This window comes from Vespula pensylvanica, chromosome 5 (assembly GCF_014466175.1).
Source record: "Vespula pensylvanica isolate Volc-1 chromosome 5, ASM1446617v1, whole genome shotgun sequence".
Classification (NCBI taxonomy): domain Eukaryota; kingdom Metazoa; phylum Arthropoda; class Insecta; order Hymenoptera; family Vespidae; genus Vespula; species Vespula pensylvanica.
Window position 1 is genome coordinate 6,560,480 of NC_057689.1, and position 18,719 is coordinate 6,579,198.

The 18,719-nt window shown below is 28.5% G+C and overlaps 4 protein-coding genes and 1 non-coding gene across 10 annotated transcripts; 3 read left to right on the forward strand and 2 right to left on the reverse strand.

Moving 5' to 3' along the window:
• Positions 1-165: 165 nt before the first annotated feature.
• Positions 166-237, reverse strand: Trnaq-uug. The gene has a single exon. It is a non-coding gene; the product is annotated as a tRNA-Gln (tRNA).
• A 107-nt stretch (positions 238-344) lies between these two features.
• LOC122629059 (polyadenylate-binding protein-interacting protein 1) lies at positions 345-3,641 on the forward strand. Of its 3 annotated transcripts, XM_043812059.1 has the most exons (9): positions 345-526; positions 948-1,244; positions 1,339-1,469; positions 1,570-1,758; positions 1,943-2,131; positions 2,215-2,324; positions 2,455-2,683; positions 2,769-3,106; positions 3,209-3,641. In XM_043812059.1, exons 2-9 carry the CDS (start codon positions 1,082-1,084, stop codon positions 3,327-3,329), a joined length of 1,470 nt encoding a protein of 489 aa, XP_043667994.1. In that variant the 5' UTR covers positions 345-526; positions 948-1,081; the 3' UTR covers positions 3,330-3,641. The 3 variants fall into 3 exon arrangements, with proteins under 3 accessions (XP_043667994.1, XP_043667993.1, XP_043667996.1); XM_043812058.1 differs by lacking the exon at positions 345-526 and having other exon boundaries at positions 585-1,244; XM_043812061.1 differs by lacking the exon at positions 345-526 and having other exon boundaries at positions 585-1,244; positions 1,573-1,758.
• A 1,109-nt stretch (positions 3,642-4,750) lies between these two features.
• Positions 4,751-7,335, forward strand: LOC122629200 (neurogenic locus notch homolog protein 3-like). Its single transcript, XM_043812335.1, has 6 exons — positions 4,751-5,002; positions 5,089-5,217; positions 5,412-5,585; positions 5,685-5,938; positions 6,009-6,231; positions 6,315-7,335. The coding sequence occupies exons 1-6, from the start codon at positions 4,909-4,911 to the stop codon at positions 6,680-6,682; spliced, it is 1,242 nt and encodes a 413-aa protein (XP_043668270.1). The 5' UTR covers positions 4,751-4,908; the 3' UTR covers positions 6,683-7,335.
• Positions 7,336-7,453: 118 nt separating this feature from the next.
• LOC122629198 (serine/threonine-protein kinase Pink1, mitochondrial) lies at positions 7,454-11,961 on the forward strand. Its single transcript, XM_043812334.1, has 7 exons — positions 7,454-7,774; positions 8,107-8,387; positions 8,458-8,996; positions 9,079-9,201; positions 9,493-9,910; positions 9,999-10,097; positions 10,177-11,961. The coding sequence occupies exons 1-7, from the start codon at positions 7,639-7,641 to the stop codon at positions 10,414-10,416; spliced, it is 1,836 nt and encodes a 611-aa protein (XP_043668269.1). The 5' UTR covers positions 7,454-7,638; the 3' UTR covers positions 10,417-11,961.
• A 417-nt stretch (positions 11,962-12,378) lies between these two features.
• LOC122629324 (rab3 GTPase-activating protein non-catalytic subunit) lies at positions 12,379-18,690 on the reverse strand. Of its 4 annotated transcripts, none has more exons than XM_043812663.1 (19): positions 18,386-18,689; positions 18,187-18,297; positions 18,032-18,113; positions 17,831-17,957; positions 17,566-17,767; positions 17,170-17,467; positions 16,625-17,059; positions 16,163-16,542; positions 15,611-15,991; positions 15,314-15,514; positions 14,851-15,235; positions 14,672-14,766; positions 14,364-14,600; positions 14,116-14,289; positions 13,811-13,992; positions 13,459-13,680; positions 13,083-13,373; positions 12,780-12,932; positions 12,379-12,702 (listed from the first exon to the last, which is right to left on the reverse strand). In XM_043812663.1, exons 1-19 carry the CDS (start codon positions 18,468-18,470, stop codon positions 12,550-12,552), a joined length of 4,194 nt encoding a protein of 1,397 aa, XP_043668598.1. In that variant the 5' UTR covers positions 18,471-18,689; the 3' UTR covers positions 12,379-12,549. The 4 variants fall into 4 exon arrangements, with proteins under 4 accessions (XP_043668598.1, XP_043668596.1, XP_043668599.1 ...); XM_043812661.1 differs by having other exon boundaries at positions 17,170-17,497; XM_043812664.1 differs by lacking the exons at positions 18,032-18,113; positions 18,187-18,297; positions 18,386-18,689 and having other exon boundaries at positions 17,170-17,497; positions 17,566-17,763; positions 17,831-17,956.
• Positions 18,691-18,719: the final 29 nt, after the last annotated feature.

Below are 18,719 nucleotides of genomic sequence, written 5' to 3' on the forward strand. Positions count from 1 at the left end.
TTGAGGTCATATTTCCATGGATATCATTTGCAAGTTTTGGGAATTATTATGATTAGTTTAATATATTATTTTACGATTAACGTAGAGATGTACTTTGTGTTTGCAATATAAGTTATATTTTAAATAAAATAATTTTATTGTAATAGTAAAAAAAAAATTTAGATTAGGTCCCACCGAGATTTGAACTCGGATCGCTGGATTCAAAGTCCAGAGTGCTAACCATTACACCATGGGACCGCTTGTAAAATTCTCTTGTTTTTTACGTCATCTTATCCATACTTTTTCCTTCTTTTAAATAATATTTTTATCTTTCTATATTATATTCAATAAAATTGATATTCAGTAAATTCTATTTTTATTATAATATTATATATATGATCTTACATTTTCTTAGTCGATATGAAAATTATATGTGGCAAGATTCAAGTGCTTCGCGTTATGGCAGAGTAAAAAAAGAATAAGTTAGAACGTACTTCTCACTTGTGTTAATGGGAATATATACATAAACTGTATTTATTTTCTTGAGGTAAAATATATTTAAAAACTATTGTGTGATGATTATGTTCTATATTTATTGAACTTTCCGTTTTGCTCCAATTATGAATATATGTATTTTCATATATTTTGGTTAACTAACATGCATCATCCAGTCTATATACTTTTCTATAATATTCGATACAGGATTTAATTTCAAACTGTATCTTTTTTAATGAACTTGCAATGATTTGAAAATATTTGTGAGAATTCATAGGTCCAAATTTATCGCATTATCTTATATTAGAAAGTTTATATGACTATTTCACGAATTTCCGCCTTAATGTTTAACAACGAACACTCTCTTATAGTATTTGGTAGCTATGATTTGGAGGTCTTCTGATTGTCAGTCTATGCACGTTTATCAAATATAACGGCATTAACATATCAAGTACAATAATTTTTTGCGTCAGGCAATCGGTACGAAGACATGAGTCGTGCACCTTGAAGCCTAATGCCGAAGATACAATACGTTTGAGACGTTTGGTCCCAATAAGGTTAGATTTGTTAACCTTAAAGTATAAGCAGAGAACGATCGACAAACGAAATGGATCGTCTTGGTGAAGATGAAAGTGGCAATTCTTATGTGGAAAGACGTGTAAGCGGTCGAGGACGAGGTCGTGGTTCTTGGGTGCCAATGCCAAAAAATACGCAAGAACAGCAAACATTGAGAAGACCGCATTATGCCGGTAGTGCACATCCAGCTGTCGGTTCGTTTCGTGTTATGATATAAATATTTTTTGTCTTATATATACTATCATTTTCGAATGTTGTTTTCTCTTACCACTGAGAAAATTTATACAGGTTCTACCGTGACTAACTGCTCTGAACAAAACAAATCACAAGAATCTATTAACAGTATTGTTGAAAATTCAACTTTATCGGTAGATGCTGCTGAATTTGTTCCTAAATGCCAGAGTTATGTTGTACCTATGGTATATATACACATATATATATAACAATTTGCTAATCTCACTTGTAATAGATTTTCTATCTGATTGTATTTTTATATTTTAATGTTTATTATTTTTGAAGCAGCAACCACCATCAATGATTTGGCCCAAACATTCTGTCCAAAATAGAATTCAATTAGCAAGAGAATTACCTCATCAGTTACCAGGTCAAACACAGTTACAACACAGACAGATAATAGAAAGGCAACATTATGAACATTTTTCTGATTCCATACATTCATCTCGACAACGTCAACATGACGAACAAGAAGTAAGGAAATTTTAAGTATTACAGATGTCTGAACAACATATTGATCAATATGCGAGTATACAAAATTTTCAAACTTATGATATATGTATTTGTATAGTACAGATGGATCTTAAGGTTGCTTTATAGTTAAAATCAAAAAAAATTATTATATTATTATATTATCATCTTTCATTATTCTTCATAGGAGTTACGGCTAGATAATCAGGAACAAAATTTGGCAAATACAATGCATCAGCTAGCTAGTGTGATGCATTATTTAACTATGAATCCTGGAAGTTTTGCATCTTTAGTACCACCACTTCTCAACAATATCAAGCTTTATTGTGAATCTCCTACTGAACTTCAAGAAATTGTAGAAGTTGTAATAGTACAGGTATATAACATTTTTATTTATTTATTTTTTGTTACTGTTCATTCACATAAATATATATTATTTATAATTGACAATTATTGCAGAGTATAAATGAAGGAAATTTCCGATATAGCGGTGCTCGTATATTTATGTGTCTTGATACTGCTATGACAAGAGAGGAACAAAAACCTTTCAGAGAAATTCTACATTCACTGCAAGTTTATATTTTTCCATACCTTAAGTTAAAATAGGCCTAAATATAACAACAGATTTGTTAATATTAACATCTTATTTTCACTCTTACTTCTTATTATATATCTTTATTATTTTTATAATTTAAATAGATGTAAGGATAAAACACAGAAACAAGCTTCTACTTGGCAGAAAAATGATAAACACACAGAAGAGGAACAGATGAAATGCCATGGATTGATATTATTCCTAGCAGAATTAGTTGTTCAAATGGGGGATGTGCTTGCTTTTGAATTAGGAGAACAGCTAATACAACTTATTTCAATTGTATTGAAAAATCCAGGATCAAATTCTGCTAAACATATATGCCAAGCACTTAAAGTATGTTAATTTATAAATAACTAATAATAATTGCTATCCTAATTTTTATTTAATTTCTGATATGTTAATTTCGATTATTTTTTAGCTGGCAGGACATACTTTAGAAAGAGATAAAAGAGGTAGCCGAAAAGAAATGGAAAATATGATGCGTGCTTTAACAGAATTAGTCACAGAAGGAAGAGCAGATTCAAGTGTGGGTCGCATGATCGATAGTGTACATCAGTTGCGTAATGGAAATTGGGGACGAGATAGTCATAATTCATCCAGTCAAAATTCATTACCAGAACCTATACATTCAACTAAAATGCAACATGAATATAATGAACTTGTTCTGTATGGTCCTGATGGTAAAGTACTATCTGCTGAAGAAAGCCAATTCTTACAGGATGCAGCAACAGATGCTAGTGATTCTGAAAAACAAGCGTACGTATTAATTGATGATATAATATAAAAATTTTAATTTATTGTTGTTTTTGCAATATAGTTGTTTTATTAATAATTACTATTATTAAATTGAAATTTTAGAGAAATAGATCAAGAGTACGAAGAATTATTGGAAGATGAAGACGACGAATCATTTGCTACTGCCTATGAAGAATTTTTAAAACTTTTACCCAATAAAATTGAAAATAAAGTACATCAGTGAATGTTAGTATAAGAAAAAAGAACATTTATAGTATGCAAGAACACTAATAATGATCGTTCTATAAATATTAGTATACAGATATTTTTAATCCTTTGGTATAAGCTTATACCTAACGTATTCGAAATAATTTATGTTATATTTATATAATAATTCTGAAAGATAACAACCTACTGTCTTTGAATATTTATGAAATGGGCTTAAATGCAGTAGTCATATGATTTACCAAAAACGTTGACTAGCTTTGAAACGTTTAATATTGTATAGATTTAATACATATAACTATTAAAATTATTCAAAATGTTGAAGAGGTAACTGTTATCTATTTTTTTTTTTTTCTATTCTATTTGTACAACAATTTTGATAATACTTAATGTATGTATGATATAATAATCCTTTACTCTACAAAGTAGAGTATATCAACTCATTTTAATTAATTTAGTTAAATTTAATAATTAACTTTATAAATCTGATTTTTTTGATATTATATATTACTTATATATTATAGAACATATGTTAAATATTTATTAATTACAGTTTGATCATATACAATTTTTTTTTTTTTAGAAAACAGTCATGAAAAATAATTTACCATTTACCATTTGATAAAAGGTATAAATAAAATAGTTACAATAAAGCAAAAATTTGATTGGAAAAAAATTTTATTCCTCCAATATATTCCTTCTGTGCCACATTAAAATGCGTCATTGAAATGATTCAACGCGGCCTCGATGCAAGTTGCTTTTTAAGGAATCGAGCCATAATGTAATAATAATAATCTACTTTGAGAGGAATAAGTAATTATTTTCGTATTAAAAAAATATACGAACTTTTAAGATAAACAAAATAATTCTATTGATAATTGTAATATAAAAATAATTTTCTCTGAAGATTTTATTGATAAAATACCAATTAAAATGTATAATGTTGCATTATACCTATAGAAATTATATTTAATATTATTAGAAATATATGTTTTTTATATATGCGTTAATTCACCAAATTTAATTCTATTATTACTACAATATATATGTCTATATATATATATATATATATATATATATATATATATATATATATATAGACAATATGCTTTTTAAAACTATATTTTTAATTAAACATTAAATAGTTATCTTTTTAATAAAGGAACAGCTTCAAATAGTTGTCTTTCTTAGACTATTTCGTTGTATGTTAAGCAGGATACATCAGTGGGACGTACGCTTGATATAGTACTGATGATATTTAAAAAAAATTTGTAGGCGTATAACAGGAACAAATTATGCTAATCCAAGACGCATTCCACGAACGTACCTCAGGGTTATGCGCGGGCGAAGTTGTGTTAAAGTTTCTGGAAAGTGGGGTCTTCATTTTAAACCTTCATCACCTGGACCGATCATTGTGTTATTTCGCCAATTCTCTGCACTTGCTCATCGTGCACGGATCTTGCAAAGGATCTATATATTGATCATTGAATTTTAATTTAATATTTTCCTTATGTTATATTATATTCACTTGTAGACCAATTAGAATTGTTGTACATTTTGTATAAATTATAAAAAGTTTTTAAAAATAAATCTAAAAAATGGGGCATTTCCGAATTTTAATAATACTATTGGTAGCGTTCGCCGTAATGGTCAACGGCGGACAGTACTTACAATCAAGGATAATCGCATCTGGTAAAGCTCTCATATTCTTCTTCTTCTTTTTTTTAATTAAACAATATTTAAAACATGTTTTAAAATAATTCTTTTTTGTTTCGAAGGTGGTTGTGATAACTACACTTGTGGAATCAACGCGAAATGCACAATAAGTCGTGGGCGTCCTGTGTGTTCTTGTCTCAATCTTCATATGGGCGATCCTCTTTCACAATGTATACGTGTCGAGTGTTTAAGTGAGTATATAATTCAAGAAATTAATATAATAAGATGCTATAATATGTTTACTTTTTATTATATTATATTTATTAATAATTATATTTTTATAAAAAAAAAACAGCAAAGTTAAGAAATATGATATTTTTTGTTTTTATTGTATTTAGTTACTTCTACAGATTTCAAAGTATTTAAAATACAAATTCAATTTTAGTTAATGAAGACTGTATTGGAATTAAAACTTGTATAAATAATAAATGTGTTGATCCATGCCCTGGTTTATGTGGTATAAATGCATCATGTGAGACCAAAAATCACATACCTCAATGTTATTGCCCACCTGGATATACAGGCAATCCTTCTAATAATTGTCATTTAGCCGATCCGCGTATGTATATGAATATAATCAAGAGCAATATACAACTGTATTCTTATTAGTATTTTTATTAATAATTGATAATAAAACGTTTTTCATTTTAATACGTAGAAGCAGCATGTAAACCTAGTCCATGTGGAGAAAATACAAGATGTGAAGTAATTAATGAAATACCTGTTTGTACTTGTCTTTCTGGTTATAAAGGATCGCCTTTAACTGGTTGTCGTCATGAATGTGAAAACGACCATGAATGTCCTAATCATCTAGCATGTTCATCTTTATTTAAATGTGAAAGTCCATGTAAATGTGGTAAAAATGCTAATTGCGATGTTGTCAATCATCTTGCCAAATGTACATGTCCACATGTAAGTTTGCTGACAATAGAAATAATAATTAATATTTTAATCATTATCTATATATTTTATGGTTTTATAGAATTGGTCAGGAAATCCATATCTTTCTTGCCATCCAGAATGTACTACTCACTCTGATTGTCCAGCTAGCAAACCTGCTTGTTTCTATCAAAAATGTGTAAATCCTTGTGATGGTGTATGTGGAGTAAATGCTGATTGTAACTTACGTGATATTACTCCTGTATGCAGTTGTCCAAGACATATGACAGGGAATCCTTTTGTATATTGCAGAAATTTTGAACCAAGTATTTAATATGTTTCAAAAGTATTATTATTAAAATATTTTTTTAAATATAAGCTTTTAAATAATAAGATGTTATATTTTTAGGAGATCTTTGTGAACCAAACCCTTGTGGTATAGATGCAATTTGTACTCCTGGTCATGATAATACAGGTAAAGAAAGACCAGTTTGTACATGTCCTACTGGTTATATTGGTAACGCTCTAAAAGTATGTCAACGGGGAGAGTGCCTTAGCGATAGTGAATGTCCCGATAATCGAGCTTGCATAGATTTCACTTGTCAAAATCCATGTACTGGTTATGAGTGTGGACCAAATGCCGTTTGCACTCCAAGGCGTCATATTGCTGTTTGTACCTGTCCTGATGGAACACGTGGTGATGCACTTTTTAATTGCAATCCAATTGATAGTAAAACGGCATATTATGCAAGATCTTATCGGTATCGCTCCTATTAAATCGAACGGAATTTTTATGTAAATATTAATGCGCAAAAAAAATAGAAAAAAGTGTAGTGTAAACCTAAAAGTATATTTTTATCCATAGTTTTGATGCTTTTTTTATGTATTTTCACATATAAAAACGTAATATAATAATATTCGATATAATTCTACATTTATTTTTTCTATACCGTAATAAAAAATCTATATCTATTAAGTTGAATTCAAATATCGTGCCACGATTTAGCGCGTCATAATGTCACAAAATTTCAAAAATATAAAGTGCCGGACAAAGTATTTCTATTAAAGATTGGATTCATCTTGTACTATGAATTATACAAAATATAATATATAGTAATAAATTTAATAATTGACATTCAATAATAATCGAATAAATATTAATATAAAATATAAAATAAAGAATATAGTGATTATTACTTCGTGTATAAAAGCACAAACTAGTTCATACAGATGGCGGTACTGTCACAATGTCGTACTTTTCAACAATAATATAAGTTAAAATTAGTGCTATTAATTAATTTTATTATCTCTTATTCTGTTAATTTGTTTTTCTTTTCTTGTATAAAAATGATAATATTTTTTTCCATTAGATTTCCCATATATTTGTACACTATGATCTAAAGTAAATAAATTAAATTATTTCGATTGAATAAAGTGTGTTTTCTTTGCTCTTGTGGCACTTTGTTTTAAGAATACGTTCCTAAGTTAATCATACACCTATGTAGTTAAAATGTAGTGACACATATATCTAACTTTTTTCAATTTCAACGACGTAATAAAGACGTAACGAACGAACCGTGAAATGTAACGTGACATTTCGATGTATTTTACCGTTATACGATAAAAATCCTTTTAAAACAATTGTGATTATTATAACGATTTGATTTCTTAACGTGAAAGTGTTTTCTTGTGGATTAGCCCGTTGGGCTTTTTCAGCCCAAGAAACTGGAGAGATGTCGATTCGGGCGGCAACTTACCGTTTCCTACAAAATGGTCGGGTCTTACTACGTACCCTCAGAAATAAAGAAAATTTATATTCTAACGATAATCCGAAGAATTACCTCAACAAGATACACGTTGTGCAAGTAGGTGAGTTACGAAAACGCATATTTTCTTTTCATTCCAAACGTGCTCCATCAAGGTCATTAAGATTTTAATGAAAAAATATTTAAATTTTGAACTGTTATGGTCACAATCATATAGTTCTATTGATACTGTATTATAAGTGTGCTATATATTGTGCATATGTTTTGTGAATATCCAACAAGATATGTAGCATCAAAAACAAAAAGCAGTATGTAGAAAATATCAATTCTTATGCATATTACTTTTTTGTAGAATCTAGAATGAATGACTGATACTTACAAACATTTTGTTAATAGTATTAGTAACATCTTAATCTTTTTTTTAAATAAATTTAGGCAAATCCCAGGGCCATCAGCCCCAAGGGAATAGCACTAATGTCTCTACAACAGGTAGACATTTTGGGTTCTTGGGATCTCATGCAAGACGTTTATTTGTTGATAATATCTTAAAAAGAGTCACAAGTAGGCTTGCTGCTGATTTACGAAAACGTGCAGCTAGACGTCTTGTATTTGGTGATTCTGCTCCATTTTTTGCACTTGTTGGTACATCATTAGCATCAGGAAGTGGAATATTAACGAAAGATGATGAATTAGAAGGAGTTTGCTGGGAAATTCGTGTATGATAAATTTTATAGATTAAGTAAAATATATATTTATATGTTATTATAGGTATTTCTATATGTTTAGGAAGCAATATCAAAATTACAATGGAACATGCCCCAAAATGATAAAAATTATGATGTAACTAAAACCAATGAAGATGGCGTAAGTCTAAAAGATTTTGAAATTGGTCCTATCATTGCTAAAGGTTGCTCTGCTGCTGTATATTCAGCAAGATCTAAAGAAACTATGCATATTGAAAACATCATTCAATCAGATACTTATGGCAAGAATAAAGATATACATTTATTTCCTTTGGCATTAAAAATGATGTTCAATTATGATGCAGAATCCAATGCAACAACAATACTTAGAGCTATGTATCGTGAAACTATTCCTGCTAGGAATCGGCATAACAACGAAGAATTAGCAGAATGGGAACAAAGGATGGCTGAAAATATGTCTGTGTTGCCTCCTCATCCTAATATTGTAGTAATGTATTATGTATTTACTGATAGAGTCCCAGCTTTACCTGAGTCATGGGTAATATATCCTGATGCTCTACCAGCACGAATTAATCCTCATGGATCTGGCAGAAATATGAGCCTTTTTTTGTTGATGAAAAGGTTTGTACTTATTCCAAAAAAATAAACTAAGTAGAATTCTATATTGCAAAATTTTTTGAATATAGATAATTGTTCCTTTTAGATATGATACTACTTTGAAAGAATATTTATCTACACATAGTGTGAATATACGCGAATCAATATTATTACTAGCTCAGCTATTGGAAGGAATTGCTCATATAAATGCTCATGGCATAGCACACAGGTACACACTGCTATATTCTGTTACAAATTATTGCATATTTCATTTTATGTAATTGAAACTTCATATCCAATTGTAATTGAAATCAAATTCATTTTACAAGTTCTTAAAATTATATCATTACTCAACTAATTTGATGTTTCTACATTATATAAGATATATGAAGCATATTAAGATTGAATCATAATTTCATTTGTTATAATTTCTTTTGTTAGTACTAATATCAATATACTATGTATTTTTATTAATCATTTAATCATCTTTATCTATCATTTTTTTTCTATGACACAACAGAGACCTCAAGAGTGATAATATACTACTTGATTTATCAGAGGAGACTGATAATTGCCCTTCTTTGGTGATCACCGATTTTGGCTGTTGTTTAGCTGACAAAACTTACAGTTTATATATGCCTTATAATACTGACAACATTGACAAAGGTGGCAATATAGCACTGATGGCACCAGAGGTCATATCAGCAACTCCTGGACCTTTCACAAGTATAAATTATACTAAAGCAGATCTTTGGACTGCTGGCACTATAGCTTATGAAATTTTTGGTGAAAAGAATCCATTCCTTGAAAGTCCTGATGAAAAGGCTGTACTTAAAAATTATACTTATAAAGAGCAGCATCTTCCTTCATTTTCAAATGATGTTCCAAACATTATTGTTGCTTTGATAAACAATATGCTTTCGAGAAATTTTTCTAAGGTTTGTGAAATACTAAAGTTTAAAAAATTGTATATACAAAAAAATATAATAACATAATATATATTTTATACTCTATGATTAATTACAGAGACATAATGCAGAAATGGCAGCAACAATAATGCAATTGTATTTATGGGCACCTAGTTCATGGTTTAGAACTGAAGGCAAAGTACCTTCTAGTAATGAAGTATGTACTTCTATATTCTTTATCTATATCAGGAATTTTGTATCTCATTAATATTAAAACAATTTTGCTTTTATTATAGATCATGGAGTGGCTATTGTGTTTGACAACCAAAGTCCTTTGTGAAGGCCGCAATAGTACACTGTTATTAAGAAAAACATTAAATGATGAAAATGAACAAAGTTCCTATCGGCAATTGTTATCAACACGTTCATGTGGGAGACGCACAATGCCAGAATATCAATTGATCGCCAGTTTTCTCGGTAGAGTTACCCTCTCAAATGTTAGAAATGCTTTACGATGGATACAAAAAAATGTGTAATAACTTTATTGTTTTGAAACAAGTGATATAAAGTGATAACATTGCTGAATTATTTTTATTACTTATAAATTTATAAATCGCGAATATATTGCATAAAAAACTCTGTTTTATTTATATGATATAAAACAGTTGTTAGTAAGGTCAATATTAATATCGGAACATCAATTATGAAAAATTTCTTAATCTTCTATTTTCACTGTTTTGCAAACATATTGTTGATTTTTGTTTTTTTTAAAGTATATTTTTGATACTTCAAAGAAAACAAAAAAAAGTTAATGTGGCACTATCACATATGTAAAATAAAAAGCAGCAATAAAAATAATAGATTTTAAATTTCTCTAACTTATAAATTATGTAATGTTATTACACGTTTATGATCTACTTAAGGCTATCAACTAAAATGTTTTTAAATCTTTGTTGAACATTTTACATTAAGGCTGTTCATCATCTTTCGCTCGAAGTATATGTAACTTTAGCGACAGATATGAACAAAATATGAACTACAAGCGTAAGCAGAATTTGATTGAAAAGATTTTGAAAATACGTTGAAATATGCAGCCATTCGTTTAGTAATACTCAATATATTGCAAGTAATACCGATCCAGATCTTACTACATGGAGGTTGCTACATCTGGAGATTTGCAAGCTATAACTCTATTTTAAAATAGACGATACCGGAGGTATTTGCCACTTACCGAAAATTCAGGTCCCAATGCTAACTGAAGAAAAGTAAGACCTATGGATATCAGGACTGTCATAATAATGGAAGCTTCAATCACCATTATTCAATACGATCGGTCGTGCTTTCTAAATTTCAAACGATAAAACGAAGTCTACTGTAGAACTTAATCGCCTCCGTGTGTGTTAAAATTATGATGATTCTATTTAAAAATTCGCGTTTCCATTTTATCAAGAATTCAGACTCCTAACACTGTTTGGAAGATGGTCCAATGGAAATAAGACTAGTTCCAATGCTTGGGTGTTCTTCCTATTTTGTCCATTGCGAAGAAAAGAAGAGGAAAAAAGAAAATAAGACAGAAAAGGAAATAAAATAAATCAAGAGAAACAAACCCGCCAAAAGGCCCACGCCCAAGAGCCCCACTCTTGGGTCCCACCCGAAAAAACTTCGTGCTTATTTATGCATAAACTTGAAAAAAATACCTGTTTCTAATACGATTTTTTTCAAGTTAAATAAAGTTTTTTCAAAAATTCGAGAAAGTGAGGTCCTAGATTAAACTTTCGTCTTTAAAATAAGACCTTGTTTATCAAAATCAGTCAAGAATTACGCCTATTTTCATGATTGGCATAAACCATCATAAAACCAGGAGTGATGAACAGCCTTAAAGCACATAGATCTTTTAATCTTATCTTTTGCAATACTTATCACCAAGTTATTTCATTTTTTATTCAAATGTACGTAAATAAAGCATATTATGCTTAACATATTTTAATATCTTAAGGAAATATTGTTGTAATATTGAATTTGACAGTTTTTTATGCATTTGTAGATTCTGCAAAATTAAAATGTTGTGAATTACAATTCAATTTTTCGTCAAATAATTTAATTTTGTTAAAAAATATATTTGCATCAATCTTGTATAATAATGTAAAAAAAAAAAAAAAAAAAAAAAGAAAAGAAAAAAAATAAAACTTGTAAATATCACAAGTGAAGACAGTCTGATTTTATTTTTGTTTTGTTTTCAGTTTCAAATACAGTGAATAAGTAATTTATATTTTCTATTATTTTATTCTATACAAATAATTTTTTATATTTCAGAATTTTCTATATAAAATTTTTCAATCTGGATCTTTATTAATAACTGAATTTTAGAAATTTTTTTTTACATACCGAAAATTTTTATTAGGCTAGAAAATTTACTTCTATTAAAAAATTTTAATCAGTAGATTATGCACAGTAATACGTATAATATAATCTCCTACATAACGTTATTATTTTGAAAATTACTGCTTATAATACTTTATTTCTGTAATATATAATACAAAATAAAATATAATATATAAGCTTCATTAGGTTTGCTTTATGCTGTATATAACATAAAATGACATAAAATTTGCAATACGAACAACCAATGAATATAACTTAATTACACAATCTATATATTTTATCTAACATTACGTTTTATCTTGATATATAAAAGTAGCATCTAACATCCGTTGTACTACATGAAATTCACAGTGAGACTCGGGTAAATATCTTGATATTTTATGAATTAATTCTATGGTATCATTATTGGAACAGTTTGTAAGAATTAATTCTGACATATCCTATAAAAAAATATATACAAATTATATTAGTAATACTCTTTAATTATTTAATATATGATATTAATGCGTGAACTTACTAAACTTTCAAGGTATTTAATTAGTGTTGTACTTATTCGTGAAACTTCTTCTAATAAATCTGGTGATTTTGAAAGATATGCCATCATTCTTCTTCCAGCTATAGGCAATAAATCTGTTGCTAATCTTTCAGTGTCATTCACAGCCGCAGCAACCTAATTGAATATGATTACACATGTAAATTTCTTTTTAAAGATGTGTTTGTAATAACCTACTGCTTTAAATATTAGAGGTGGTAATTTATTGTATTATAATAAAATGTTATCACAGAGAAAAAAATAATCGTGTTATTTTTATTAAACTACCTCTTCTGCTAATCTATCAAATCCATTAATATAAAGTTGACAAACTTGATGAATCCTTAATTCATCACTATTTAATTTCCACATTGAACCTAGTGTTTGACATCTGCTCATCCAGAGTACAGCTTGTGTAGAACTTAATGTTTTCCCATCTACAGTTTCTTGATGAATGAAATCCATAGAAGCTGTAATTACGTGACGTAAAAATTCTAAACGTAAACTATCTTTTCTATCATCATGATTCCAAGTAAACATTATTTTATCTGATATATCTTGAAAAAAATATGGCTGAGTCTGAAAAATAATAAAACCTTATTATTTATTTTTTGATGATTATTAATGATATTAAAAAGAAAATTTTTATATATATTATCCTTACCACTCCTTCAAATAAGTTATTCAGAGGCTTTGATATCTTTAGATTGAAATATGCCATCATGTATAAAATATTAGTTATCTGCAAATGTAGCATAATTAATTCATACCATGCAGGTGTTTGTGATAAAGCTGAAAGTGCAAATGGTTGTGGTCCAGATGATTGACCTTCCCATAATTCTTCTGATTTCAGTAATATATTATTACTTGCTTCCAGTAATTCAGCCTATAATATTTATACCATTTAATAAAAAAAAATAAAGTTTTTAAATAATTATACATAAAAAGTTATTATATGCAATCATTATCAAAATTATTAATAAATTTTAACCTTACAAGGTAGATCATTATCTTACTTCACTAAATATATCAAAAAATGTAACACAATGTTGCAGGAATGTAACTAATTGCTTGTCAGAAAGTCCAGTTTCTTGTATAGATAATCTCTCCTTTGGCAGTTTACCTAGCTTATTCATGATTTTTCCAGCTGCTTCCATCCTTTTTTTTATATGTAATGTCCACAAAAGACAGCAAACACCTGTTAGTATAATTTCTATCATTTTGACATTCATAAATATATATTCATATTATTATAATTATTTTATATATATGTGTAAAGTTAATGAAATATTTATAATATAATAGGAAAATCATTTTTTACCATGTTGCATATGTTTCATAGGTATATGACGCAAAACGATTAGAGCCGCATCAAGACCTTCTAATTCTGATACATTTTTATTCCAAGCCATAGCAAATTCCCAACATAAATTTGCAAGAAGCACGCTGCTTGTTAAACTATATGGAAAGTGATGTTTCAACAAAGTCAATTTTTCTAGAAATAATAAAAATGTCACTTGAAGATTAAATTATAACATCAAATCTTACTGCTTGCAAAGTATATCTTGCCTAGCACCCACGCTTGTGCTGTTGTGTTTGTAGTTTGCTCAGTTTGATTTTCTACAGATGAAGAAGGTGCATCCTCTATAGCATCCTCTTGTAAGTTAACAGCAGATACTTCTTTCTCAGGTACTACATTTTCCACAAAATGCAATTGTTCAAATTCTATGTCAGCTGTATCTACCAATTGTACAGGATGTACACCTGTTGAACTTAACCATTTTGCAACAATTTCAGAAACAGAACCTAAAATCATAGATGAAGCTATATATTCCACAATAATGTTCATTATATTAGAAAAGTGATTAAATCAGAACCTTTTCCATTAGATAAAATCATTCCCAAAGAAATATTTTGTATTTCAAAAGGTAATGTAAAAAAGTCAATTGTTTGATCTCTCAAAGGTTGTTGCCTAAAATGTTTTATCATAATAATAGATACTTTTACATAATACTTTTATTTCATGCTTATACTTTATATATATTGTAATTTTTACCTTACAACTGCATTTAAAACCATAACATCTTCAAGGTTTCCTATAAGTAAAGTAAATTGACATGTATCCTTACTAACATTTTCCCATTCACTTATAGAATTATGTACTTCTTCATGCGGTACAATATTAGTTCCTTTACTACTTATTTCCACTTTTGCTTGTGAATCATTATTACTATCATCAGCATCATTTTTGTTACTATCATAAGTTTCTTCTGTAGTATTATATGCCTTGTCTTTATACTTTTCTAATGTTACAGCAACTGCTCTACATGCCAATGCTGCAGTATAAGCATGTAGAGGATTTAAGGATTCAGTTAAAATAGTACGTACGTCTTTCCACCATAAAGAGTTCTCATTACAATCTACACATATTTCTTCTATACCTATCGAAGTCAAAAAAATGTTTATTAAAAAAACTTTGCTTATATTTTTCGTTTTTCATTGAATGCCTTGGAACTCACTATTTAATGAACAAATAACATGCAATAATCGTGTAAATTGCGTTAGTGTTGATTCTAAATTCCTATCACCCTCTTTATACATCCAATAAATTAATACAAGCTGCATAAAAACATGTGGCTGAATATTACTATTTGCAGCAGCAATTTTCCATGTTTCAATAGTTTCATGAAAAGACATACACTTTTCAAAAATCAATACAGCTGAAACATACATAGTTATTTATGATAAAACATGAAAAAAGACAATTTATATAAATAGCAACAGATAATTAACTAGTATCTTATTTCAATACTCACAAATTTGGTATTTCTTTTCTAATGTAATGTCCTTCTGTAAAACTGTCAGGTTTGATACACTAAAATCAAAACATGCTAAGAAGTTAAAAAATTTTCTTTCATTATCATTAAATTTCACTTTACATCCTGATTTAACATTGTCATGTTCTATATTATATATAGTTTTATGTAATGTTAATATTCTATCAACTTCATGTTCAGAAATTAATAATGTTAAAGCTAGCATTTCAGTATTTGAATTTTCATGATCAGAGGATTCAACTGATTGTACTGTATTGTCAAAATCAGAACTAATAATGAACATATAAAATGTTATTATTTTCTGTAATTGAATAGTTAATTTATATACAATTTTTGCTGCTGGCTCCATGATATTCAAATCTAAAATATAAAAAATAAATTGTATTTACAAATTCAATTGTTTTCTATATCTTCTATATATAATATTTTAATACTAATACATCCTTCATAAAATGTTTTTACTATATACGTTATATATAGAGTACTATAACAAATTTTAATTATCTTTGTTAAATTAAAAAATGTTCATACCAGATCCATCAAATGTTTTAGCAAAACAATTCGTAGCAGCTAATAATGCATCAGGCAAAATATCCTTAGTATTCATTAACAATTCCAGTGTTTGCAATCTGACTTCATTTGTTTTCATAGCTAAGCACACATTACAAACTTCTGTAATTAATTTTTCTTTATCAAAATCTTCTTCTCTTAGAAAATTTTTCAATTTACGAAGAAGATATATGTCACACGCTTTTTTAGCATTTTTACTACTAAGAGCAAAGTGAAACGGAACAATTATTTCTTTTAATCCCCCAAGAGGATCCATAAATACACAAGTATGTTGTGCTTCATTCTTGTTTAAGTTTGTAGTTTCATTTATACCTAGCAGGCCATAATTAATGTACAGCAATCTAAAATCAGTATTATAAATACAGTATCAGTATGAATAATTTTAAGAGTAATAATTATAGGAAATAAACTTAATTAATTTACCGTCCATTTTTACTGGCAGTAAAAGTTGTAATTTTTGGACCCTGCTGAATTCCCCATATATCTATTACACCCTTTTTTGGGGCATATATAACTAAAAACAATGTGTTGCGAACGTGTGATGTGCGTACGCTTTTATTAGTATTCTTATGTATTCCAGAATACTTATCTTCTCCAACTTCAATCCATCCACATTGTGCATCGCGATATCCTTTCCACATTCTTATTGCAACACCTCTCTTATTATCCACTAATATTACTCTACCCATTGCATCTGTTACAGCTGATAACATTTTATTTGGACTACAAACAATGGAATCACCTTCTCTCATTAGATCACTTATGCTGTACCTACAGCTTAATGTTTCAGTAGATTCTTGACTATTATTTTTAGAGATTTCAAGTGATGCAGAAGTTTTTGAATTGCTTCGAAACCAACTATTCATAGAATAAGTTATTGTTTTATGTATACAATATTACATACAATATTATGTATACAATAAGTATTGTTTTGTATATACAATATTGAAGAATTATTAAATACTTACGGAACAGCAGTTCCAATAGCATTTACTAATTTACTGGCCATTGCAGCAGCAACGTCAGATAAAACAGGAGCATTGCCTCCTTCTAATGCATAATGAAAACCAATGAACGGTCTTTTACCAGTAGCCATAACCAAATTATGTTGTGGAGCACTAGATCTATATAATGCATTGTATCCACCACATAAGGAAGCAGTCATCAAATGATTAAAACTGCTCACAGATGTTGTACCAATAATTTCAGTATCATTTGTGATATCTTGATTTCTGAATTCCCACTTTTTGTATGATAAGGTAGTAGCTGGAGATATATCATTACATTTAGCTTGCACTGCAATTGAAGTAATATTGATAAAAGAGATTTTATAAATATAATATACATGACACGACAATATATACCTCTAGCTAAATGATTCCTGCATGCTCGTAAAGTTGAAAATAATGGAAAACCCTGCAGTATACATACGATACTTCTATAAATTATATACAATTCTTCCAATGGTTGCTTACTGATTGAATGCCTATGAAAGGAAGATGATTGGCATTTTATTCCAAGAATTGGTTCATTATGTAGTTGTTGTTCTAATAATAATGCACCTGTCTTGAGAAATAAAAAATAAATTTGAATTAAATTGTTTTGACAATAATAACATTATTAACTTACTTCTGTATAAAATCTCAAAATGCCGTTATTAAATCCTACTGCTATACATGTCCAATCAGGATTGGTACCTGCACTGACTTTACCCAACGATATCAGAGGTAAACATATTATCGAAGTAATCCATTCGCTAAACAAATAATTTAATAAATGACTTAATTATCTTTTTTTAAATATAATTTTTTTGTCATATTAAATACTTGCTTTTGATTCTCTGCAATTATTCCATTCCATAAAATTTGAAATTTATTTTTCGATTCACTTGGTTCCTGTGAATCCCATTTTGCTAAAAATATATAATTCGTTTACTTAACAGATATTTTTTTAATTATCTCTTGCTTCTTTGTTATTATACTTACAAATCAATATGATCATTTTATTATTTTGTGCCAGTGCAAGAACATCACCGGCAGATGAAAGAGAGACAAAACAATCTTGCAAAGGTAATTCATGACTTGCAATAAATTCAGCTAAAAGATATAATATTTACTGAATTTTAAAGAAAAGCATCCTCTATTGTTTTTATTTCCATAAAAAATGAATGATAAAGGAACTTACGTCTGACATCAGCATCTCCAGAAAGTATTTCTCTGACTTTATTCACGTCTTTTAAATTGCCAATTGTTTTTATTTGACAGGACATCGGTATACAGTATTATTTATACCTATTGCCACGATATGTTAGAAGTTCGACACTTTTGTATGCGGATAAAGACTACACGGAATGTATAAAAACAATATTATATATGTACGTTATAGTGGAAAGTAACGTATGTAGAAAAGTAAGGGATTTCAATTATTCTCCTATTATCCATAGGTGTGCTAAAATCGCTGCTTTTGTGCACTTACGTTACAACCTTGTATGATACTTTAAAATATCTATTACTAATAT

What these genes read in the sequence shown, in the direction of transcription:
- LOC122629059 (XM_043812059.1), top strand. Translation starts at nt 1,082, where the DNA reads ATGGATCGTCTTGGTGAAGATGAAAGTGGCAATTCTTATGTGGAAAGA. An exon ending in GTCAACATGACGAACAAGAA is followed by an intron (nt 1,759 to 1,942) that starts GTAAGGAAATTT and finishes TATTCTTCATAG; the next exon opens with GAGTTACGGCTAGATAATCA. An exon ending in ATATATGCCAAGCACTTAAA is followed by an intron (nt 2,684 to 2,768) that starts GTATGTTAATTT and finishes ATTATTTTTTAG; the next exon opens with CTGGCAGGACATACTTTAGA.
- LOC122629200 (XM_043812335.1), top strand. Translation starts at nt 4,909, where the DNA reads ATGGGGCATTTCCGAATTTTAATAATACTATTGGTAGCGTTCGCCGTA. An exon ending in CCAAATGTACATGTCCACAT is followed by an intron (nt 5,939 to 6,008) that starts GTAAGTTTGCTG and finishes ATGGTTTTATAG; the next exon opens with AATTGGTCAGGAAATCCATA. An exon ending in TTGCAGAAATTTTGAACCAA is followed by an intron (nt 6,232 to 6,314) that starts GTATTTAATATG and finishes TTATATTTTTAG; the next exon opens with GAGATCTTTGTGAACCAAAC.
- LOC122629198 (XM_043812334.1), top strand. Translation starts at nt 7,639, where the DNA reads ATGTCGATTCGGGCGGCAACTTACCGTTTCCTACAAAATGGTCGGGTC. An exon ending in CTTTTTTTGTTGATGAAAAG is followed by an intron (nt 8,997 to 9,078) that starts GTTTGTACTTAT and finishes TGTTCCTTTTAG; the next exon opens with ATATGATACTACTTTGAAAG. An exon ending in AAGTACCTTCTAGTAATGAA is followed by an intron (nt 10,098 to 10,176) that starts GTATGTACTTCT and finishes CTTTTATTATAG; the next exon opens with ATCATGGAGTGGCTATTGTG.
- LOC122629324 (XM_043812661.1), bottom strand. Translation starts at nt 18,470, where the DNA reads ATGTCCTGTCAAATAAAAACAATTGGCAATTTAAAAGACGTGAATAAA. An exon ending in TAAAACATTTGATGGATCTG is followed by an intron (nt 15,992 to 16,162) that starts GTATGAACATTT and finishes TTTATATTTTAG; the next exon opens with ATTTGAATATCATGGAGCCA. An exon ending in TGTTATTTGTTCATTAAATA is followed by an intron (nt 15,236 to 15,313) that starts GTGAGTTCCAAG and finishes TGACTTCGATAG; the next exon opens with GTATAGAAGAAATATGTGTA.